This window comes from Balaenoptera borealis (assembly GCF_965194805.1).
Source record: "Balaenoptera borealis genome assembly, chromosome: 16".
Classification (NCBI taxonomy): Eukaryota; Metazoa; Chordata; class Mammalia; order Artiodactyla; family Balaenopteridae; genus Balaenoptera; species Balaenoptera borealis.
The window spans coordinates 71,501,755-71,527,129 of record NC_138872.1 but is presented as its reverse complement, the minus strand read 5'-3'; the positions used below and the strand labels follow the sequence as shown (position 1 = coordinate 71,527,129).

The 25,375-nt window shown below is 50.2% G+C and overlaps 1 protein-coding gene across 5 annotated transcripts in view; it reads left to right on the top strand.

The window, feature by feature from the left end:
- GSG1L (GSG1 like) overlaps positions 1-25,375 on the top strand; it is a 213,771-nt gene that overhangs the window by 170,896 nt on the left and 17,500 nt on the right. For 3 of the 5 annotated variants that reach the window (XM_082359684.1, XM_082359681.1, XM_082359683.1), the window contains 2 exons: positions 1,837-1,948; positions 16,605-16,772. In XM_082359684.1, coding sequence (XP_082215810.1) covers positions 1,837-1,948; positions 16,605-16,772 — 280 coding nt within the window. Of the gene's footprint in view, positions 1-1,836; positions 1,949-4,924; positions 5,563-16,604; positions 16,773-25,375 lie in introns of those variants that run through there. The other 2 variants (XM_082359682.1, XM_082359685.1) reach the window with 2 other exon arrangements.

Genomic DNA, 25,375 nt, shown 5'->3' with positions numbered 1-25,375 from the left:
ATAGACTGTGATGTGAATGGAGCCGTATGGAGATGTGCAGTGGGCAGCCTGAACAGCGGTACATGGCCCGCATCATCATACTCACTTCAGAGGGTTGTCATGAAGATTAAAAGATAATACTGTAATGGAGGTGAACGAGTCTGACAGAGTGCCTGGCACACAGTAGGTGCACATGCATTGTTGGTTTCCTTCCTTCCTCTTGTCACCTATCTCTTCCCTCCTCATCAATACTGTATCACTCCATCTGAAAATCAGGTCCACGCCCGTTAGCCCACAAAGGCTCCAGATGCCATAGTCCACACGAGCAGTGTCCCCAGGTTCATAATAATCCTGGTAACTGTAACGACTGCATGCCCGCTAGGCAGCAGACATGGAGGCTGCCTCGCTTCGTTTCAGCCACTTTTCACCTTACTTGTCATAATCCTCATCTTAGGGTTGAAAGACTTGAAGCTCAGAAGAGCGAGGTGCCTCGTCCAGGGCCGCGCAGTGGAAACGTGGTGGGAAAGGATTCCCGCTCAGATCCCTTGGAATCAGAGTTCTCCCAGCCAGTGGGCTTCAAGATTTTTGACATGACCATGGAAAAACATTTCATATTACAATCGCTATACACACGCACGTGCGTGCACGCGTGGACGCGCACATGTATACAACTGAAAAGTTTCACAAAACAATATTTACTTCTGCTACATTTGATGGTATCAGATATCTATTCCATTCCACTCTTACTTATTTTTTTTAAATTTTTTAAAATTAATTAATTTATTTATTTATTTTTGGCTGTGTTGGGTCTTCGCTGCTGTGCGCGGGCTTTCTCTAGTTGCGGGCTTCTCATTGCGGTGGCTTCTCTTGTTGCACAGCACAGGCTCTAGGCACGTGACACACGGCATGTGGGATCTTCCTGGACCAGGGCTCAAACCGGTGTCCCCTGCATTGGCAGGCGGTTTCTTTTTTTTTTTTTTTTAAAGATTTATTGATTGATTGATTGATTGATTGATTGCTATGTTGGGTCTTCGTTTCTGTGCTAGGGCTCTCTCTAGTTGCGGCAAGCGGGGGCCACTCTTCATCGCGGTGCGCGGGCCTCTCACTATCGTGGCCTCTCTTGTTGCGGAGCACAGGCTCCAGACGCGCAGGCTCAGTAGTTGTGGCTCACGGGCCTAGTCGCTCCGCGGCATGTGGGATCTTCCCAGACCAGGGAGCGAACCCGTGTCCCCTGCATTGGCAGGCAGATTCTCAACCACTGCGCCACCAGGGAAGTCCATGTTTGTTTGTTTTAAACGCTGGTTGCAATCCATGCAATCCATGAAGTTGATTTCACAATCCACTGGTCTAGTGAGTCAAGACCTGCAGTTTGATAAACATTCTCTAAGCAACGTCTCCCAAATGACCTTCTAACACAGGTATCAGCAAACTCTGGCCCACAGGCTAAATCCAGCCCAACGCCTGCTTTTGTAAATAAAGTCTGATTGGTACACGGCCATGCTCATCCCTTTATGTACTGTCTACGGCTTCTTTGTGCTGCCACAGTAGAGTTGAAACCCACAAAGCCTAAAATATTTACTTATCTGGTCCCTAACAGAAAAACTTTGCCCATCCAGAAGCAGATCTGACTCTGTGTCTCCCTTATTTACATTTCTCCAGGGTCTCCCTTTGCCCTTGGCCTCAACTCAAACTCCTTGGCAGGCTTAGAAAACCACCGCCCTCTGGTCTTCTGTGTTTCAGTCCTGCTGACTGTCCTTCCCTGGGGGTCCATGCTCTCCCCAGCGCTAACAGGCCCCTGCTGGGTAGACAAAGCCCCACCTTGCTTCCTGACACCTTGTCCTGCTCCCCCCCTCACAGGCCTCCTGGGAATGGTAGCCCACATGATGTACACGCAGGTGTTCCAGGTCACCGTGAGCCTCGGCCCTGAAGACTGGAGGCCCCATTCCTGGGACTACGGGTGGTCCTTTTGGTAAGTGGCTTTTGACTTTCAGACACCAGAGCCCCGAGGCATGCTGGAACTTCGGTAGCTCAACCCAGTTGGGAAACAGAGGAAGGTGGGGCATCGGGGGGAAGCCCAGAGTCCAAAGATGCTTTGAGATCCTAGAGCTGAGGTTGACAAACTATGGCCTCTGGGCCAAATCCAGCCCATCACCTGTTTTTATGTAGCCCTCAAGCTAAGGATGGTTTTTACATTTTTAAATGCTTGAACAGATAAATCAAAAGAAGAAAAATATTTGGGGACATGTGAAAATTATGGGAAATTCAGATTTCAGTGTCCGTAAAGTTTTCTCGGGACATAGCCAGGCTTATCGTTTACATATTGTCTACAGCTGCTTTCACGCTACAATGGCAGAGCTGAGTGGTTGTGACAGAGGCTGAATGGCCCACTAAGCCTAAAATATTTACTGTCTGGCCCTTTACAGATAAAGTTGGCCAGCCTCTGCCTTAGAGGCTGCTCTGGAAGGTGGGATGGAAGCTGTCTAGAGCCTAGTGAAGGGCTCTGGCTACAGGGAGCAGGGGCCAGCACCTCAGAGCATGGTGTGCAAAAGAAAGGCAGAATCCGTCAAGATTCTTTGGCTTGTGAATGATAGAGTCCCAAGCTTAAGTAAACAAGAGGTGTGTATTAGTTCATGGAACTGAAAAACCCAGTTGGCTCAGCTGGGGGTGGGGGCATGGATTGTAACAGAAAAACCCACCCACCTCAGTCCAATCAATAAGGAAATACCTTGGTTCCTGTAAATGGAAAGTGCAGCTTGGCATGGACTTCAGGGAACGTTTGATCCAGAGTTTCTGTTGTCATCAGGGCTAAGTTTTTTTCCTCTGTGGTCACCTGAGCATTGCCCACTCCCCATGTTAACTCTGTCCCTGGGTGGGCTTCCCTCCTAGTGGTGAGAAAGTTTCTTTGAAGCTGGTGCTTCTTCCTTCACATACAGGGGGGAGAAAGAGCTCTTTCCCTAACATTCACTAAAGTCCCAAGCCTCCCTCTGATGAGCCCAACGTAAGTCATTTTCTCTCTTCTGAATCGTCACCATGGCTGGGGGAGTGTCATGAGCACATTGGCTCAGCTGGACCTTTCCTCTGGAACGAGGAATGAGTCCAAAACTCTCAAATGGTAAGTGGGTGGAATGGATGCTGGGTGAGCTACCACAATGTCTGCTTCAGGCACAGCTGGATCCAGGTGGTCAGGTGATTGATCAGGAACTCGGTCATTGTCTCCCCACTTCTGACTCCATTCTCTTTGTGGCGGCTTTATTCATAAGCAGCTTTTCCCCAGGTGGTAGCAAATTTAGTCACCAAGCCCAGTTCTAGGCTTACATGTTACAAATGTAGCAATACCAGCAGAGAGGTGGGGCCTCTTTCCAATATCGCCAGCCAAAATCTTGGTTATGACTTTCACTGGGTTAGCTTAAGTCATGTGACCATACTGCAACCAGTGATTTAGACCCTGAGGAGACTCAGCTGCTCTAATTGTCTGGCCTAAGTCATGTGGTGCAGAGGGTGGGGTTGCCCCATCCAAACTCTTGGACAGGAAGATGGAGGAGAGGTCCTCTAATGGAAAACTGGGGGTGGGGCAAGGGCGGAGCGAGGTGTTCTCAAAAGGAGGAATGTGCACTGGAAAGACAGTGACCACAGGTGTCTGTTACACAGGGCATCCAGGTCCGGTTCTGGTGCCTAGGCGCATTTATCCACTCAGTCATTGAACACGTATTAACCGAGTGAGCACTTATTTGGGGGCAGCTGGTGCTGGGGCTCCTAGGTGCTGGGGGTACAGCAGTAGCTGAGACAGTGTGGTAACAGGGGATTAAGACAATGGACAAGCGGTACTTTGAGCCAACGATGTGGGTGGTTGGCTGGCGGGGCGTGGGGGGGGAGTCACAGACAGCCACGGAAGCACAGAGAAGGGGTCACTGACCCAGCTTCCCCTGGGGAGGGTCCTCGGGGGAGAATTTGGTCAGGCAAGCTGGTGGAGGAGGGAATAAGATAGCGTGTTGGGCGGGGGAATGGCAGGTGCAAAGACTTGCCAGTGAGAGGGCTTCTTGGGGGGAAGGTGGTCAGAATGGAGCAAGAAAGGCTTTGATTGTGACCAGTGGGGACTCCTGCTGTTTTTCTGCCCTTTCCCACTCTCTGCTTGGCTCCGCCCCCTTAAAGCTAAAGGCATGTGCCCTAAAGGGACCTGGACCCATCAATACAGACCCTGATTCCTTTAAAGTAGAACAGTTGTGGGGAAACCTCACAACAGCGCTATGAGGTAGGTGGTTCATGGAGGGGAAACTGAGGCACAGAGAACTTAGGTAACCTGTCCAGGGTCATCCAGCTTGTGAGCAGCGGAGCTGGGATTTGAACCCAGGCAGTCTGGCTCTGGAGCCCATGCTCTCAACCTCTATATTCTGCCTCTCGGAGGGGATGGGCTAATAGAAAGACAGTTCATGTGTGTTTAGCACATGGCACATGTAAATGCTCAGGGAACACTAGTTCTTCTAATATTATCGTTACTGACATGAAATTTAACACGCACAATAACCCTCTGTTGCATATGTAGACACTGAGGCTCAGAAAGGTTGGGTCACTTGCCCAGGATTCCGAACCCCCTCCCACCACGTGCCTGTCTTTCCAGCAGCCCCTGGCTCTCCACCTGGCCTGGAGCCCAGGCTGCTGGTCTCCCACGGGAACCTTTCTTCCCCTGAAAGCCAGGCCTCCTGCCTGCTCCTCAGCTCCCCCCGGGCCAGCCTCTCAAGGGGCACCCAATTCCCATTTGACTTATTTAAGGCCGGTGCCCAGTGTGCGGCCCCTATTAGGTCTGATCCATTTCTCCTTGTCTCTGAGGCCCACAAGATGGATCAGCCCCATTTGTCATCCCTTGCATCTGGGGGCCTTGCCAGGGCTGTGCAGCGTCATCTCTCTTGTTTAATATGTGTGCGGCCATTTGTCAAAATTCTGCCCCCAGCCCCCGACCAGGGAGGTGGTCAGCTCCACGGCAAGACAGCACCAGCCTCTGTCTCCTGGCCCAGCAGGAGAGGAAGAACGGGCTGCAGGGGCTTGTCGGCTGGGGCTTCGGAGGACCTCAATGGATGTTGGGGACCAGCTTTCGAGAGCCACACCTGCACGGGAAGGCGAAGGTTCCATGGTTAGGGGTCCACCAGCCTGGGTTCAAACCTCACCCTGACGGGCACTGCCGGCCACTGTGAGCAGCATAAAGGGGTGGTTGAGGGGCGGCCTCTGGAATCAGACAGCTTGGGAGCAGATCCTGACCCTGACCTTCACCAACTGTGGGCCTGGCCAAGTCACTTACCCTCCCTGCGCCTCAGTATCCTCAGCTGTAAAATGGGGACAGCCTGAGTTTCCACGTCATGGGGCTCTTGTGAGTGGTGTTCTAGTTCTCTGTTGATTTATCAAACGTCATCAGAAAATTTAGTGGCTTAAAATAAAAAATGTCTTATTATCTCTTATGGTTCAGTGGGTTGACCCAACTCAGCTGGGTGGTCCTGGTTCGGGCTCTTCCACGATGTTTCAGTCAGATGCTGTCTGGGGCCAGTCCTCTGGGGCCCCGCTGGGCTAGGCATCCAGGGTGGCCCCTCACAATGTTGGCAGTCGGTGCTGGCTGGCACTGGGAGCTCAGCTGTCAGCGAGACTGGCTTCTCAGCCACGGTGGTTGGGTCCCTGGAGAGTGTCCCAAGAGATCCAAGTGGAAGCTGCAAGTTTATTTCATGACCCTGCCTCAGAAACCACGCAGTGTCACGTCTGCTGCATTCTGATGGTCAAGAGCAAGTAATGGGGCCAGAGTCAAGGAGAAAGTGCTGCACAAAGCATGAACCCCAGGAGGTGTGTCTCAGGGGTGGGGGGCATCTTTGGAGACTGTGGGAAATAACGCACATGAGGCACTTGGCACAGAGAATGTGCTCGATGCGTTTTGCTATTAAAGGCAAGCGACCCATCCTCTCCGAGTCTTGGCTTCTTCATCCCTGGAGTAGGGATCACAGTAATGCAGGTCTAATGGGGTTATTGTGAGGGCCATGTGACACCCAGCTCTTAAAGTGTGTATACACAGTAACTGCTCCTTTAAGTGGCAGTGATTATAAATGGTGATAATGACATTGGGCCTTTGGTAATGCCACTGTCACTTTTTGAGAGACATGTGACCCAAATGTCCAAGAGGATGACATCCGGTGGGCATGCAGGCAGCCCCTTGCGCTCCGTTCTCCCCAGTCTCCCCCGACTTGTTGCTCATGCTTGTTTTCAGGACTTTAGTGTTTCCTTGAGATCCAGCCCTGGCCGCACGCTCCCCTCACACCCAGACTCCCCTCCGTGGGCCCCCGCTAAGCTGCGGAACCCCATCCCTGCCCTGCACCCTGGTCCCTCCAGCTCTCCTGCCTGCTCCTTTTTTTCAGCTCTTTGTCTTAACTCTCTCCAGGTCCTCCTATGACAGTGCCAAGGCAAGACCCTGGGAGGTGGGGGGCACGGGGACACAGCAGATGCTTGGTGTGGGGAAGGGGTGGATGAGACCAAGGTTGGTCAGCGCCTCCTTTGTACCAGGCACAGCAGGAGGCACTTTACAAGCCCTGAGCTTTCCGGTCCTGCCATTGACTCCCACTCGGAGGGGTTGCCATGCCTACTTGAGGGATGAGGACACAGGCTCAGAAAGGGCAAAGGCCCAAGTCACACAGTTAGCTTCAGAGGCTCCAAATTGCATGAAGCCCAGGGCTGAACCCAGCTTGTAGATATTTTGTTTGACCTGCCACAGTGGTTTTTACTTTTTTTAATTTGCATTTATTTCTATCATTCAAATTCGTAAAAAACTTTACATGAAAATCCAGGTTTCTGGCTTCTCTTGACTGTTGGAAGATATGTCTGTGTCTAGCCTGCATTGCCGCATGGCAGCAGGCAGCTTCAGCTGAGTAGAGGCTGCCCCCTTTAGATGAGGCACCTGCTCTCTACTTTACCCCAGTCCCCACTGCTCCCTATTGCCTTCCCTTTCCTTACAATTTCCTCACTTAGTCATTTGTCTGACCCTGCAGGAATTGGAGTTTGTGACCCCAGTTGGAATGTCAACATGTCAGTTTTCCTGGTGATGGTGGGAGAATGGAAAGCTAGTCACTTTCTACTTCTGTTTTGCATTTGATCAAAATGGAGAGGGGTGGATAAAGGGGCCCTCCTACCCTAGCACACATGGTGAAACCCCGATCCTGAGCATTCACGTGACAGAATGAGGGTAGTAGAACGTCATGGAGTTGTAGCTCAGAAAAGCTGGACGCCCAGAGAGGTTAAGTAGTTTGTCCCAGGTCACGCAGCAAGAGAGTAGCAAGTTAGGCCAGGTCCCAGGAGGGTGGTGCCTCTCTGTTTGCTTCTGGGGCCCATCTGTGTGTCACGTGGTGGCCTCACCACCGTCCTCCTTTCTCCCCCTCCCCTCCTCTTCAGTCTACGTGACCCTGTGGAAACAGCAGCCTAGCCCTTCCCCTCTCTGCAGGGCCGAGCTGGCATTTCAGCAAGTTGATCCCTTGCAGTGGGAGGAGGGGGGTTCTGGAAGAGCCTTGGCCGCAAAGAACCACTGGACAGGGTGTTTGCTGGTGTAACCGAGAGGCTGTGTGGTCAGCAGGAATCTCTTTCTCTTACTCATCCCCCCCCCACCAGGCAGGTGGCACTGGCCTCCTTTTCTCTAAGACCAGGGCAGGGAGAGAGCACTGTGGCGCCCAAGGGTGCCCTGCTGCCATGGATGGACCAGCTGGGCCCCCAGAACCTGCCGTCATCATCTCCTGGCCCCTTCAGTTCACAGGCACTGAGGATGGCCTACATTAGGAGCATCTGCGCCATGTCCTGCCCCACACAGTGACTCTATGCCCATCTGGCCTGCAGGTGGACGGGGGCTGCCTCCCTCAGTGACCAGGTACAGTCTTTCCACCGAGCAGGGCCTGGGGTGGATTTCAAGGTGGCATCCATGCATCTCTGAATCTGGTCCCCTAGCATCCCCCGACCCACCCCTATAGCTCCCAGCAGACAGAGAGTTAGCTGACAGCCACCCCCTGCCCCTCCCCCATCCATGTCACAGTGTCCACTCTGTCCCTGTCTCCAAAAACCAGGCCAACCACCCACGTACCTCACTGTACCAGTCCAGCCATGTAAGCTGCAAACACCAGCAGGCATTCCAGACTCGAAGTTTTCAATCTGTGCCCTGCATGGGGGCCTGAGAGCCGGGGGTTTGGGGGAGCAGGGAAGTTGAAGACTCACAGATGCACCCCTGAACCCCTCACCCACATCAAAACCAGAAAAGTTTTTTTTCTATCTGTTTTTATTTTATCTGTATTTATTCATTCTACAAATATTTATTGAGCACCTACTATGTGCCAGGCACTGTTTCAGATGCTAAGGATATAGCAGTGAACGAAATAAAGCTCCTGTTTTCATAAAGCTGACATTCTGGAGTGTGGGGGAAGACAATCCAAAAACAAATAATAAGGACTTGCACTTCTGGGAAGATGGAGCAGACACACTTCTCCCTACCCTCCTGCTAAGTACAACTGAAATCCCGGACATTATACATAAAACAAACATAATAAGCCTCTGAGAGGTGGAGGGAAGACAGTAGGCTGGCTAAGGACCCAAGGGGTAACACACTGGTGAGTACTTTTTGTCTCCTACATCCCAGATTTGGAACTGAAGAAATCAGCAACTCAGAAATGCCAAAAGGCACCGACCCCCATGCCCTCCTACAAAAACGCCTCTAAAAGTCTGCTTTCTAGTCAAAGAACCAGAAAAGGGCCAGCCTACCAAGAGAGAAAACTTTTAGCAATAACTGCTCTACCCAGTCACCCATCACAGGAAAAAAAACAAAAACAAAACAAAAAAATCCCAAAACAACAACAACAACAAAACCACACTGTGGCTCTACCCCACTCATGCCAAGTTTAGATCTCATGTCATCAGGCTATAATGAGGCACTCAACTGCACGCCCACGTCCTGCCAAGCTGGTACCAGAGTAGGGAGCTGTGACTTGCGCCCTGCTTGACGGTAATATGCCCCACCCACCCCTGAGTGTCAGTGGAGGTCACCTGGAGAGCCTGGACTCCCACCCCCAGTAGGCAGTAACAAGTAAGAACCCTCCCTTTCCCTGCTGGAGTGGTGTCAGAGGAGAAGTAGTGGAGAGTCAGGACTTTCACCACTGCCCAGTGGTGATGAAGTCATCCCCCTCCCTGTGGTGTCAGTGGAGGCAAATTGGGGAGGAGTAATGAGGCATTCTGCCCCTCCCAACCAGAGTGGTATCTGCAAAGGCCTAAGGGGGTCAGAACTCCCACCCCTGCCCAACAGTAACCAGGAACCTTTCCATCTTGAATGTCAGTGGTGGCCCAGTGGGAAACCTGGACTTCCACTCCTACCTGGCATTAACAAGGCAGTGTTCCCCCTTCCTGTGTCAGAACAGTGTCAAAGGAAGTCAGCTAAAACAGAAGGTTTAAACAAGATCCAGAGTCTTGTAAAAAAAATACCCCAAATGTCAAGTTTGCAACTAAAAATCACTCACCATATCGAGACCTGGGAAGATCTCAACTTGAAAGTAAAAAGACGAGATCCCAATACTGAGATAACAGAGATGTTAGAATTATCTGAGAAAGATTCTAAAGCAATCATGAAAATGCTTCAACAAGCAATTACAAACACCCTTGAAACAAATGAAAAAATAGGAAGTCTCAGGAAAGAAATAAGTCTCGGGAAAGAACTAGAAAATATGAAAAAGAAACAAGTGGAAATTTTAGAACTGAAAAATACAATAACTGAAATAAAAACTTCAGTGAGTGGGCTCAACAGCAGAATGGAGAATACAGAGGAAAGAATCAGTGAACTTGAAGATAGAAGTCACCTGATCTGAACAACAGAGAGAAAATAGACTTTAAAAAAATGAACAGAGCCTCAAGGACCTCTGGGACTATAACAAAAGATCTAATATTGGAGTGCCAGAAGGGAAGAGGAAAGAGGGTGCTGAAAAAATACTCAGAGAAATAATGGCTGAAAAATTCCCCAATTTTGTAAAAGACATAAACCTACAGAGTCAAGCTGAGTGGATACCCAAACAGGATAAACCCAAAGAAATGCTCACTATGATACATCTGTGTTTTAAAAAAACCTAAAGTCAAAGAAAAAAAATTGAAAGCAGCAAGAGAGAAACAGTACCTTAACTGTAGGAAAAACCAATTTAAACTGGGGATTTTGCATCAGAAACCATGGGGCTAGAAGGAAGTGACACGACATTTCAACTCCTGAAAGAAAAGAATTCAGAATTCCATTCCTAGCAAAAATATCCTTTAGGAAAGGAAAGGGGGGATTAAGACATTCTCAGATGACGGAAAACTAAGAAAATTTGTTGTCAGCAGACCTATCCTAAAAGAATGGCCAAAGGAGTTCTCTAAACAGGAAAAAAAAAAAAAAAAAAAAAATTAAAGAAGGCATCTTGGAATGTTAGGAATGAAGAAAGAACATTTTTACTTTTCCTCTTGAGTTTTCTGAATCATGCATGATGATTGAAGCAAAAATTATAACATGGTCTGATGTGGTTCTAAATTACTCAGAGGAAATATTTAAGGTGATTATATTATTAATGGCAGAAGATAAGGGACATAAAGTGAAAACCACATAATCATATCAATCAATGCAGAAAAAAGTTTGATAAAATTCAACATCCATTCGTGATTTTTTAAAAAAACTTGCAGAAAGCTAGGAATAGAGAGGAACTTCCTCAACTTGATAAAGAGCATCTACAAACACCTACAGCTAACATTATACTTAATGGTGAAAGATTGAATGCTTTCTCCCTAAGACTGGGAACACCACTCTTACTCAACATAGTGCTGGAAGTTCTTGCCAGTGCAGTAAGGCACAAAAAGTAAATAAAAGGCATAGAGACTGGAAAGGAAGAAATAAACTACACCTATTTGCAGATGACGTGATTGTCTCTGTAGAAAAATCTAAGAAATCTACCCCCTCTAAAATGCCTAGACCTAATAAATGAGTTCAGTATGGTTTCAGGATACAAGACAAAAATACAAAAAATCAATTATATTTCTATAAGCTAGAAAAAACAGTTGGGCAACAAAACTAAAAAATACAATACCATGTACACTTCAAAAAGTGAAATAGTCATAAATCTAACAAAACAGCTACTTGATTTGCTTGTTGAAAACCACAAAATGCTAATGAAAGAAATAAAAGAAGATCTAAATAAATAGAGAGATACACCATGTTCATGGTTAAGATGTTGATTCTCCTCAAGTTGGTATAGAGGTTTAATGCAATTCTCATTAAAATCTCAGCAACATTTCTTGTAGGTTTAGACAAGATTATTCTAAAACTTATTAGGAAAGGTAAAGGAACTAGAATAGCTAAAACAATTTGGAGAAAGAAGAATAAAGTGGGTCGGATCAGGCTACCCAGTTTCAAGACTTACTATATAGCTACAGTAATCCAGACTGTGTAGTACTGGTGGAAGGATAGGCCTACAGATCAATGGAACAGAACAAAGAACCCAGAAATAGACCCACACCAATGTGCCCAACTGATTTTTGACAAAGGTGTAAATCCATTCAGTGGAACAGGGAATAACTTTTTCAACAAATGAACAAACAAACAAAACCCAATCTTGATCTAAATTCCTACTTTATATAAAAAGTAACTCTAAATGGATCATTGTCCTCAATATAAAATGTAAAACTATAAAATTTTTAGAAAAAAATTAGAAGAAAATCTTTGGGATTTAGACCTGGCAAAGAGTTCTTAGACTTGGCATCAAAAGCATCAAAGGAAAAATTGATAAAATGGATTTCATCAAAATTAAACACTTTTGGGACTTCCCTGGTGGCGCAGTGGTTAAGAATCCCCCTGCCAATGCAGGGACATGGGTTCGAGCCCTGGTCTGGGAAGATTCCACATGCGGCGGAGCAACTAAGCCCGTGCGCCACAACGACTGAGCCTGCGCTCTAGAGCCCGCGAGCCACAACTACTGAGCCCGCGTGCTGCAACTGCTGAAGCCGGCACGCCGTGGAGCCCGTGCTCCGAAACAAGAGAAAACACCGCGATGAGAAGTCCAAGCACTGCAACGAAGAGTAGCCCCCGCTCACCGCAACTAGAGAAAGCCCGCGTGCAGCAACGAAGACCCAACGCAGCCAAAAATTAAATTAATTAATTAATTTTAAAAAATTAAACACTTCTGCTGTGCGAGAAACCTTGTTAAGAGGTTGAAAAGATAAGCTACAGACTGATAGAAACTATTGGAAACCACATATTTGACAAAGAACTAACATCTAGGATATATAAAAACTCTCAAAACTCAACAGTAAATAACAACAATAGCAAAACAATCCAATTAGAAAGTGGGCAGGACTTCCCTGGTGGCGCAGTGGTTGGGAGTCCGCCTGCCAATGCAGAGGACGCGGGTTCGAGCCCTGGTCCGGGAGGATCCCACATGCCGCGGAGCGGCTAGGCCCACACGCCACAACTGAGCCTGCGCTCTAGAGCCCGCGAGCCACAACTACTGTGCCCGCGTGCCACAACTACTAAAAGCCCACGCACCTAGAGCCCGTGCTCCGCAACAAGAGAATCCACCACAGTAAGAAGCCCACGCACTGCAATGAAGAGTAGCCCCCGCTTGCTGCAACTGGAGAAAGCCTGTGCACAGCAACTAAGACCCAATGCAACCAAAAATAAATAAATAAATTTATAAAAAAAAAGAAAGTGGGCAAAAAACGTGAACAGCCATTTTACCAAAGAGGATACACAGATGGCAAATAAGCAAATGAAAAGATGTTCAACACCATTAGCCATTAGGGAAATGCAAATGAAAGCCACGATGAGATATTTCTACATGTCTCTCAGAGTAGCTAAAATTAATAAATAGTGACAATGCCAAAAGCTGGTGAGGGTGTGGAGCAGCTCATACATTGCTCTAGGAATGCGATTCAGCAATATAAAGGAACAAATGCTTGATACACACAACTTGGATGAATCTCCAGAGAACTATGCTAAGCAAAAAACGCCAACCCCAAACATACATACTGGGTGATCCCATTAATACAACGTTCTTGAAATGACAGGATTATAGGGATGAAGAACTGATGAGTGGTTGCCAGAGGCTGGGAGCCATGTGGGTATGCCTATAAAAATGGCAACAGGAGGGGTCACTGTGGTGATGGATGGAAATGTTTTGTATCTTGACTGTATCAGTGTCAATATCCCGGTGGTTACTATATTTGCAAGATGTTACCATTGGGGGAAACTGGGTAAAGAGTACACAGGGATCTCTCTGAATCACTTCCTACAACTGCATGTGAATCTGTAATGATCTCAAAATAAAATGTTTAATTTAAAAACAAAGAATAAAAACATAATAGATACAAAGACACAAGAGAAGTACAGGGTGTTATGAGGACTGCGGTGAAATTAAACAGGCGTATGTGGTAGAATGTGAGGCTCCATCTTGGTTGGGTCATCGGGGTTGAGAGTTAGACCTGTTCGGAGTAAAGATCCCTGGTTGTAAAGACTAGAAAATCACTTCAAAAGGAACTTATGCAAAAGAAGGGAATTTATAGAAAGTAATTGTATAAAAACTTTTGTTGCCAGTGAAAGAAACCCATTTCAAACTGGCTTGAGGGGGGGAAAAAAATCCAAAAAAGGAATTTGGGCTCCTATAATTGAAAGTCCAGGAGTAATGGCTTCAACTCAGGGATCTAGCTCCTTTTTGTGGCTCTGCTTCCTTTTGAGTCAGGTTTATTCTCAGGGTTGGGGGGGGGTGGCCAAATGGGCTCCAGCAACTCCTGGCTCAAATCCCACCAGCTTGGCACCCCAGAAAAAAGATGAGCCCTGTTTCCCAACAGCTTCAGCAAAAGTCCTGGGAATGAGTCTCGATAGCCTAATTAGGGTGTCACATGTCCATCCCTGCACCAATTACTGTGGCCAGATGGAAGTCTCTCACTGGCCAGGCCTAGGTCATGTGTACACCCCTAAAGTTTGGGGGTGAGGCCAACCCCCCACGAACCACACGGCCCAAGAGGAGGGGAGTAGTGGTCCCTTTACAGAATGGGTGCTGGTCAGGCCAAACCAACAGACGTGTACTCGTGGAATCCCAGAAAAAGCCTGCTTCTTCATTCTCTGTCCTCATGTTCTGAATTTCCATCACTCTAGTTCAAACAGACATCCCAGATTGAGCTAGACTCTTCAGTTTCATTGTTCGGAAGAGAGAACAATGTATCTGACTGGACCAGCTTTGGCCAGATGTTCGGTCCTCCTCCAATTATCTGTGAACAGTAGGGTGGGGTCACCTACTGGGCCCTTTGATTGACAAGGCAGTTCTTAGAGGGGCCAGACTGACACCCTGCAGCTGTCTATTATAGATACTCAGAGTTTCTAGAGGATCTAAATTAGTTTCCTATGAAAAAACAGGGGACTCTCCTAAAGGGTTTTTTTTTTTTTTTTTAAATTATTTATTTATTTATTTATTTATGGCTGTGTTGGGTCTTCGTTTCTGTGCGGGGGCTTTCTCTAGTTGCGGCAAGCGGGGGCCACGCTTCATCGCGGTGCGTGGGCCTCTCACTATCGCGGCCTCTCTTGTTGCGGAGCACAGGCTCCAGACGCGCAGGCTCAGTAGTTGTGGCTCACGGGCCTAGTTGCTCCGCGGCATGTGGGATCCTCCCAGACCAGGGCTCGAACCCGTGTCCCCTGCATTGGCAGGCAGATTCTCAACCACTGCGCCACCAGGGAAGCCCTCCTAAAGGGTTTTGTGATAAGGGATAGATGATGAATGGGGATCCCTGGGAGAAAGGCGGACTCCTCAGATTTCCCCTTGCTTTCCTTCTGGGTGCTCTGAGGCTGACACAGAGAAGAGCAGTGGGTATGGGAGGCGGGCTGCACTGACCTTGAGGAATGCAGGGGCGGTGACGTTGAGAGACCCAGTGGGTGGCTGGTGGAAGGGGAGGCTGGAGGCCCTGAGACAGTGCAGCGTTGGCAGCAACAAAACTGAGCCCCTGATGTGGAGGAAACCAGTTATCAAGACAGAGACTGGGGGACTTCCCTGGTGGCGCAGTGGTTGAGAATCCGCCTGCCAATGCAGGGGACACGGGTTCGAGCCCTGGCCTGGGAGGATCCCACATGCTGCAGAGCGGCTAGGCCTGCATGCCACAACTACTGAAGCCTGCATACCTACAGCCCGTGCTCCACAACAAGAGAGGTCACCACAGTGAGAAGCCCACACACCGCAGCGAAGAATGGCCCCCGCTCGCTGCAACTAGAGAAAGCCCCCGCACAGTAACGAAGACCCAATGCAACCATAAATAAATAAATAAATAAAAATTAAAAATTAAAAAAAAAAAAAGACAGACTGGGCAACAGGTACCTGGGAACCAGACCGGGTGCAACTGGAGCAAAGCGGGTACCCCACTTCTGGTTCTACATGTTACTGCACGGTCTTGATCAGAGGAAGCAGGCAGGAGGCCATTTCTAGAGTGGGCGCTGGAGCAGAGAAGACCAGCATCCTGGCCAGCTGACTCTCCTAGCTCCACGCCCCCCTTCCCTTCTCTCCAGATGTGGACAGGACAGATTCTCCAGCTCTGGTTGACATCCACATCAGGTGAGCGCAGCCAGGAGTCCCCAGCTGTGCACAGAGGAAGTGTGAGCAGAGAGCCTTAATCTAACAGAGAAAGAGCCTGGAAACCAAGTCAGCTAGATTGGGAGATTGGGACTGACATATATACACCAATATGTATAAAATAGATAACTAATGAGAACCTGCTGTGTAGCCCAGGGAACTCTACTCAGTGCTCTGTGGGGACCTAAACGGGAAGGAAAGCCAAAAAAGAGGGGGTATATGTATACATACAGCTGATTCACTTCGCTGTACATCAGAAACTAACACAACATTGTAAAGCAACTATACCCCGATTTAAAAAAAAAAAAAAGAAGTGGGTAGTAAGGATGTTGATAATAGTGATGGCAGTTAACGAGGGCAAACCTTTCTTGAGTGCCTACTATTTCCAGGCACTGTTCTAAGATATTTTTAATGGGTCGTTTCCTTTAATCTTTGCAACAGGCCTGTGACATGGTACTCTATGAGGCAGAGAGGCGAAACACCTTTGCCAAGGTCACTCGTGAACAAGGGTAATTTAGCTCTCATGGAAAATCAGCTACTAGGGTATCTGACCCCCCTCTACTTTTCCATCATCAACTCCAACTAACCTCCTCACACCCCCTCACTCGGCACCCCAAACCTCCTACAGTTTGTGGAGGGCTTCCTACTGCCTCCTGTCTCCACGCCTTTACACATGCTCTTCCCTCTTCCTGGAATGCTGTTCCCCCTAGTAAACTCTCACTCATCCTCCAAGACCGACTGCAAGCGTTGTTGTATTCTGGTCACTTTCCCTGATGCCAACCTGTGGATGGAATGACTCGCTCTCTTCTTGCCTCCCAGTAATGAACTCTGTGGTGTCTGCATCACAATGTACAGATAATGCTGTCTCCCAGGCCAGACCACGGGTGGGGCAGGGATCAAGTCTTACTCTTCTCTGCGGCGGCACATGCTCAGGTCTGGATATCTGGTGGGTGTGGTTTTCTGTCCCCTGCCCACCCTCACCGTGGCACCTCTCTCCTCGTCTCTTGGCAGCCTGGCGTGGGGCTCCTTTACCTGCTGCATGGCAGCCTCTGTCACCACGCTCAACTCCTACACCAAGACGGTCATTGAGTTCCGGCACAAGCGCAAGGTCTTTGAGCAGGGCTACCGGGAGGAGCCGACCTTCATAGACCCTGAGGCCATCAAGTACTTCCGGGAGAGGTCAGTGCACATGGGGTCACCTCTGGCCACCACTGGGAATCAGAAGCCCGAGGCCTGGCCTCAGTGGCCACAGGGCGCCAGTCGAAAACTAGAGTGATCTGACAGAAGTGTTCTGGGGGGTTGTGGGTTGGAAGGGGCAGGCTGGGTGAGGCAGAGTTTGGACCCCACTATGTTGGAATTTCTGGGACATTTTAATGTTTTATGGGGCATGAGGTTGCCTTGGGCTTATGTGAACAGAGCCTGAGAAACCAAGAAGGGAATCAAGTTCGAGTGTTTGCCCTTTGGCCCCATGCTTCTTAGAACCAAGATAGGGTCACAGAGAGGCAGAACCAAGGTTTCTTTCTTGGGCTCTGTCACAGCACTGAGTGAAAAAAAAGACTCAGCGGTGGGATCGGTGACGGTTGCTAGAGGAGGAGGGCTCCTCAAGGTCAGGGACCACATCTGATCACCTGAGTCCTTAGAGTCCAGCTGGGAATAGAGAAGGTGACAATAAATAGTGGGTGGATGTATGTATGTATGGATGATTGGGTGGGTGGATGGATGGATGGACAGTTGAGTGGATGGACAGATGTATGTATGTATGGTTGGGTGGGCGGGTATATGGATGAATTGATGGATGGATGGATGGATGGATGGATGATGGATGAATGGATGCTGGATGGATGGATGGATGGATGGATGGATGGATGATGGATGAGTGGAAGGACGAGCAGATGGTTATCATATTTCCTGGGACCATCTCCTAAATAAACTACCTGTACCCAAATCTTTATCACAGCTTACTTTTGGGGAGCTGATTGGACATGCCATAATGCCTTTTGGTGGCAGGGAACTGAAAAGTTCTCAGGACTGATGACAGAGTCTGAGGAGGAAAAGGGGGAAGGAGACTGTGGAGCTGGGCAGCGTTGAGGAGTGGGACTCTCCGTGGGGCACATGGAAGGGTTTAAGCCGAGAAGTTGCACGGTGGGGGATGGTGGGGGCCACACCGGAACCTCCCTCTGACTGCTGCAGACCCCATCGTCTCTCCCTTGCCCCATGAGCCTCCTTTCTATCTCTTGAACACTACAAGCTCATCCCCACCTCAGGGCCTTTGCACCTGCTGTGCCCCTGCCTGGAATCCTCACCTGGCTGGCTCACTCAGGTCTTGGCTCAGATGTCACCTATTCAGTGAAGCCTTCCTTAATCACTTCATCTAAATTTGTACACCCCCCATACACCCTGTCCTAGACACTCTTTATCATTGCTATTTTTTCATAGCACCTACACAACCTGACATTATTTTATTTGTTTATCTGTTTGATAGTTTGTAGGCTGTGAGCTCCATGATGGAAGGGCTCTGCTGACTTCTTCCCCAGTGTATTCTGAGCACCGAGGACTGGCCAGGCACCTAATAGGTGCTCATTTAACATTTTTTGAGTTAGTTTGGGGTGTGTGTGTGTGTGTGCACATGTGTGTGTGTGATTGGCTGAATAACTTCTCTTTGGAGACCTCAGCCCTGACTGCCTCGTCCACTTTCAGCTCAAGCCCCACCATCCCAGCAAGGTTCAGCATCCCAGCGCCCCTTCATCAAAGTCCCAGGTCAGTTGTCCAGTCCTGGGCCTGTCACGTGTGGTCAGGGAGGTCAGGCCAGCCTGGCACACAGGCCCGCCTTGCCCATGGCTGTGGACAGAGCACGTCCACTAGGAAGGTGGTGATGACTGGCAGAGCACGGGACCCATAGTAGGTGCTCAGGAAATGTTTACAGCAGCTACATGAGCAGCCTGGTGTCTAAAGCTGCTCCATTAACACCGCATCCGCTGTTACCTGGGCTGTGGGAAAGCCCGGGGCATCCATGGGCACCCTCGTTTTGCTGAGGCAGAAGACAGGACCTCTTTGTACCTCATCAGCAAGAAGCTGCTGTTCGCTGGTCCTGAACAGCTCAGGCCCCAACGACATGGGAGAAGATAAATGCTTCCCAGCATATGTGCAGAATATCACTTTACACGTTCATAACTTGAACATTATGCAGAGGTTCATCAAATTTTATTTCCCTTCCTCTCCAAAGAGAACGTTTCAGCTTAGCTGGGCTGTTCATTTTTTTTTTCTTTTTTTTTTTTTTTGGTGCCTTCTCTGCAAAGAGCTCAGAGCACACAGACAGATGTCTACAAAGGTCTGTGGGGACCCAGCAGCAGGGCTGAACTCCTGCAGTGGCTGGAGTCCCCGAAACCATAGCCAGGGACATGAGGGAAGAGATCCTTGAGCCCCCCTGCCCACGTTTCTTACTCCTTGGGGATCAGGGCGTGCTGTGGAGAGAATAGGGGTTTGAGGGCCCCACTGACCTGAATTTTCCAGTTCTGTCGCCTCACTGCTATGTGACTTGGGGCAAGTCACTGAGCCCCTCTGGGTCGATTTCTGCTGACCTACAGTAGGAGAACCCAGAGCTCTCGTCATCTTGGGAAGGCTCAAATTGGACCCAGGTCACGTGGTAAGCACAGTGCGTGGCACATGGAGGGCATTTCATGTGTCCCTTCTGCGACCGATGCAAAGTACAAAGCTTGGGACTGACTAGCTTGGGATGGAGGTGAAGACACAGTTGTGGATATTGGGAATCTAATAAGCACGTTAATAACCACAGCAAACAGGTGGGTGAGGTGCGAGGTGGGCTGTGAATACGGAAGAGGGGTGTGGGATAAGACCTGCCCTTGGAGAGGGTGCAGGTTTTCCCAGGTGCGTCCCACCGCCCCCGCCCTTGCCATTCCTATCAGCAGAAGAGGCACCCCTGACTGAGGACAAGACGGTGCCCTGTGGAGGCTGATGGAGCCGGAGGGCCCGAACTGCCACCCACCCCACTGCACCCCATCCCTGTCTTGCTGGATTTTTCTCTGCAGGAGCCAGTTGTGAGTCTGAAGAGTGATTGGGCAGATTCTGAACCGTTTTCAGAGGTTTTGAAATGTAGTGGTGTGTGGAAGAAAGGCATGGGTGTGTGTGTGTGTGTGTGTGTGTGTGTGTGTGTGTATGCATGTGCAGGGGCCAGTGTGCCCCCGTATGTTGGGCTTGTGGGGGTGGGCGAGTCTGCTAACTCTGAACCGCCTTACCTGTCCCAGCTCTGAGAAACGTCTGGCATTAAACCCCCCCAGCCTCACCCTGCCTGTCGTCCCCAAGGAGGGCGTCTTAATCGGGCCTCCCAGGGGAGGGTCGGAAGCTGCAGGACGAAAGGTAAATATCTGCACATCGGGGCGTTCTTGAATGCTTGATGTTCAGATCTCGTTTAACAATGCGGGGAAGGAAATGAGACCCTGTTGGATTGGACTCCAGGGGGAATTCAACTGAGCCAGCATCTCGCTCCCGCGGAAGCCGCCGTGGGTGGGTGGGAGCAAAGGGCCGGGGCCTCCAGGGAGAAGCGCAGCTGCCCTCCCCAGGGTCAGATCCCCCCGTCACATGCCCTTGCTCCAAGGCATGAGGCGCCTGTCCCAGTCTCTGAACTTGTGCGTGCACTTTATCTGCCTCCGCGCCAGAGCAGTGAGCTTTCTTGGCTTCCGCTCTGTCCCTGACACCTAGAAGCACAGATGCTCAACAAGTTATTAACTATCCGTAGTAATTATATTGTTCATTATAGTGGTGCAGTCCCCCCTGTTGCAAGCACTGTTCGCGGGCCTTACCTGTACACTCTCACTTAACCCTGTGGAAGCCACGAGAAAATAGACCAGGGCTGGAATGAGCTCTGCAGTTTATTAGCTGTGAGTCCCCAGGTGAGTCACTCACCTCAGAGCCCTCCAGCCTCTTCCATCACCTGCCGGCCCCCCGGCTCCGGTCTAGGGAGTGCAGCAAATCACCCTGGGTGCCGCGATGGGGTCTCCTGGAGGTCACTCCAGGTGGAGGGCTGGGCGCCCCGGGGAAGGCAGAGGCTAGAGAAGCCTTCACAGACGAGACCCTCAAGCCAGGTTTTTAAAGGTACGCACAGCGCTCATGGCCAGATGGGCAGTGGGTGGGAGAAGGCGTTCCCAGGCACAGGCAACGGGCGAGCAAAGGCCAGGACGGGCAACACACAAGGGTAGTTAGGAAAATCTAAGCAGTTTGGTGTGATCTGAGAGTAGGGTATGGGTGGGAGTTCAGCCTGGCTTTCTCATCTCTCTCGTCCTTCCACAGCATTTGGGGCAGGGGGCTGGCGCAGTAGCGGACTGGATGTTACTGGGATGGGAAGGCGGCGTGGGGACCATCCCCAAGCCTCCTTCCTGGGCGCCAGGCCTCACGGGGCTCTGGGCGGACGCAGAACAGCTGCACCCCAACCTGGGGGCGATTGGCCTGGACATAAATCGCTCTGGCATAGTGGAGGACCACCCCCTCTTTACCCATCCCCATGACTGGAGCGGAAGGGGCCTTAAGGACCCCACCCCGCTCTGGCTCTGCTCTCTCTCCTGTCTGTTGTAGGGAAACCTTTGGAAGGGCTGGTCTTCACCTCCTCACCTCCCCTCATGGCTCGACCCACTGCAAGCTGCCCTCCGCCCCTGACTCCACTGAAACAGCTCCCAGAGGCCTAGATGATGTGCACACACCCTCCCCCCAGTTCGCACCAGCCACGCTTCTGGGCTCCAGGCAGCCCCTCCCACCCCCTCCTCCTTGTTCTGTTAAATGGAGATGCTCCCAAGGTCAGTTCTGGTCCCTTCCTCGACATTAGCCTCAGCGGCCACACGCGCACCAGGACTCCTGAGTTCTTAGTCCCCTCCTGACCCCCAGCCCCATATCCAGCCGCCTCCCTGGTGTTTCCACTCTGGATCCTCAAAGGCTTCAAAACTCAACATGGCCAGTGCCCACTCATGATGGTCTCCCCCAAACCTGGTCCTGTTTCCACGTTCCTCTCCAGGGTGGTCCTGCTTGTGCAAGCAGACACCTGCACATCATGTCAGGACACCCCAAATCCAGTGCTTTTCCCCTACGGGTGGGTCACTTCTCTTTGTCTTCACTCCCATCTTCCTCGTCCAGGGCGGCAGCTCTCACCTCCTACGTGGAGGTGAGATGTAAATCCCACATCTGTCCTCCCCCAGCAGCCAAAGCCTCTTCACTATGCTAATGTGATCAGGGTGCCTCTACCCTCATCTTTCTGCTAAAACGCTGCAGTGCCTTCCCACAGCCCCAGGACAAAGGCCCAGCTCCCCGCCATAACTGATGAGCGCCTCCCTGCGGACCCGGGCCCCTTCCCCTGCACACAGCTGCCCCTCCCCTGGAAGTTCCCCAGACAGAGTCGTTCTGCTTCCATGTAGCCTCAGGATGGCTGTCCTCTCTATCGGGGTGCCCCCCATTCTTTGCCTTGTTGATTCTGGGCCTGCAGATCTTACCTCAAGCATCGATTCTTTTTTTTCTTTTTTTTAGAATCAATTTTATTTATTTTTGGTTGCGTTGGATCTTCGTTGCTGCGCACAGGCTTTCTCTAGTTGCGGAGAGCGGGGGCTACTCTTCGTTGCGGTGCGCGGGCTTCTCATGCGGTGGCTTCTCTTGTTGTGGAGCACGGGCTCTAGGTGCACAGGCTTCAGTAGTTGTGGCACGCGGGCTCAGTAGTTGTGGCTCACGGGCTTAGTTGCTCTGCGGCATGTGGGATCTTCCTGGACCAAGGCTCGAACCCATGTCCCCTGCATTGGCAGGCGGATTCTTAACCACTGCGCCACCAGGGAAGTCCTGAAGCATCGATTCTGAACTGGACTGAATTCCCCCGCCCGTCCTCTCTCAGCACTGGCCACAGATGCAAGTTCCACGGGGCAGGGATGCAGGTCCACTCCCTTCTTTATTCCCAAATAGGGGATGGATGGAGAGGGTGACAGAGAGCAGAGAGGAAGGAGCCTTGTGAGGAGGTCACTGGTCAGTTGGCCAAGGTGACCTTTGTCCTCTAGGAGCTGCCACTGGTCTTGCTTGCATGACCTTTCCCACACTGCTGCCGCCATGCTGGACAGCACCCTGCTCAGGTGCGCTCACCTCTGCTCACCTGGTCTTTTGACTTTTGAGATAAGTCAGGTGTAGAGGTTTTCATGTTGTCAGGGGCCTTTGGAACTGTTGAAGGCGGGCACGGGGTGCGGGGGTAGGGGCTCCACTAATGCTAGTGATTGTTCTTCTGAGTAATAATTTCTAGCCCATGCTGTTCCCAAAATAATCTCAAGGTGCTAATATCTAGAGGTCTCTTTTTAAAGCCCAGTAGAGAAACAGGAGGTAGAACTGTCAACCACACACAAAGATCAGGGGAGGGCGTTGGCACCGTGGCTATTTCTCTTCCCTGTATTTTCTAGCTGTTCTGTATCATGATGATCTTACTCACAAAATGGCAAAAGAGAAAAAAAAAAAAAAAAGAATCTTTTAAAAAACCCATTCATTTCCCCCGTCTTGGAATGGCACTTCTGCTGGGAGGTTATAGAATCTTAATCTCCTACCTGTGGTCATTTATTTGCCAAATTTTCTTTTAATTTCATCCTCCATTCCATCATCAGTGCATCATTTAAAAATCATTGTGTTCTTTCTCCTCTGTGACTGTTTCTTAGCCATTTAACCTCTGAGACGTGCTCGATCACAGCTCCCTCTTACCTGTCTGTTTCCACTCTCGCTGCCTGAATATTACTTCTCAGGGATGCCTCGCACCTCTCGCGAGGTGCCCAGAAATTAGAGATGACGCCATGGAAATTTCACGGCCCTCCCAAGATTAGCTCGATGACCAACACTGTGTGAAAGGAAAGCAAAAAGAACAGAGTGGTCCTTGAACTGGAAATGACCCTGCAGGACAGCTGCTCCCTGATCGCCATGTTTTCTCCAAATATCAGCCCAGTGGAGGCGGGAAGGCTCCGGGTGCCCTCCTTCCCCCCATCACTACTGCGGGCTCTTCGGTGAAGCTCATTTGCAGCTGGGACTGTGGGGAGGGCACTGGAGGCCTGGGCCCACTGGATGACAGCCCAGGACGTAGGGGGTGACTGGGCTGACACTTTGCAGAGCCTCACAAGTGCCCAGAGCCCAGGGTCCAGTGCCTGTTTCCTCAGATGTGATCTGGGGCCCAACAGCATTGGCCCCACCTGGAAACCCGTTAGAATGCAGGCCTTGCCCCAGACCCACTGCCCCAGACCCACTGAACCAGAATCTGCATTTTAAAAAGCTCCTCGGGTGATCTGTGGGCACCGGCACATTTGGGAAACGTCGGGCTAGAGGACAGAGCAGATGCAACCCGGTTACGGGTCAGGAGGTGGACATGGCCAGTAGAGGCCAGTGGATAAAGAAGGGTTCTACACCTCAGTGCTACTCAAAGTGTGGTCCCTGGACCAGGGCCCATTTGCAAACGTCCATGATGATATAAGGAGAGGAACTGAGACATGTGTTTGGAAACTTTCATAGTGAGTTGATATCGCTGGTACACCCAAGCTTACCTTTTGTGTGTGTGTGTGTGTGTGTGTGTGTGTGTGTGTGTGTTTGATTTTCTAGCAACTCATTTTTATTGTATTTTATTAAAAATTTGATCTGAGGTAGATTGAAAATTAAGGGGGAAAAACCTAGTCCTTTATCAGATGGTTTGAGAAGCACACCATGTAGATTGCCACTTTATACGAGGAAGTGACTGGAGATTTGGGAAACAAGCCAGCCTGGGGCAGCAAGAAAGGGTTTGGCTTTGAGGATGGCACAGAGAGGGCCACGGCAGCTGGAGAGCATGCTGGGAGCTGTGTGCTGGGGAGGCCTGGGGCTCCCGCCACAACAGAGGTAAGACCCAGTAGACCCCTTGCCAGTGCCCCAGCTGCTGTGGCCACACTTGGCTCTGGAATTAGATGGGCAGGTGCCAGGGGTCTCCCTGTAAGACAAGACATTGGTTCAAGCCATCAAATCCTTGGAGCCTCCCTGCTCCATCGCTTGCGTCCTTCTCTTCTCTCAAAAAGAGCAAATGCCCAGGCTCAACCCGATTCCAGATGTTGTGGGTCATTGGAGCAGTGACTCTGTGACAGTGTGGTCACACCCCTCACCGCCATTTGCACACCTGCTGGCTGTTCAGGAGAGCCCGAGTTGGATGGTGCCCAGCCCCACTTTCCACTGGGACCTCATAGTGTAGGTGTACCCATGGTGAGTCTGACAGAGCATCCCTTGCCAGCCGGGAATCTGCAGGGCACAATGGAAACAGGCTTGGGCCTGTTTCCTGATAAACCTGAGTTCAAATCCCTGCCCTGCCACCAGCCAGCTGCCGGGGTGGAGCTGGCCCATGAGAGCAGGGTGTACAGATGCCTTCCTGGTGCCGCGTTCAGTGACATCACACCTTCAGTGATGTCCAGAGGTGTTTGACACTTTGAAGCCTTTTCTCTGCTTCAGATCAGCCGTGCTGGGAGTATTCACCCCACAGAGGTCCACAAACACCACAAAGCAGAGCGTATTCTATTGTAGAGCTGGTTGTTGATCTTTACTAGCACACCACTAGACTTCGGGCAAGTTACAAAGTTTTCACATCTGTAAAATGGGGATGACGGTAACGATGAAGACGATGGTAGTGCCTCTGTGGTTGGGATACAGGTGTGAATCAGTGTAAATATACCCCAAATAATGAGGATTTAAACAATGTACAAGTTTATTTCTCTCTCCCGTGAAAGTCTGAGCAGTTACCTCTGTTTTTGTCGCCTTTC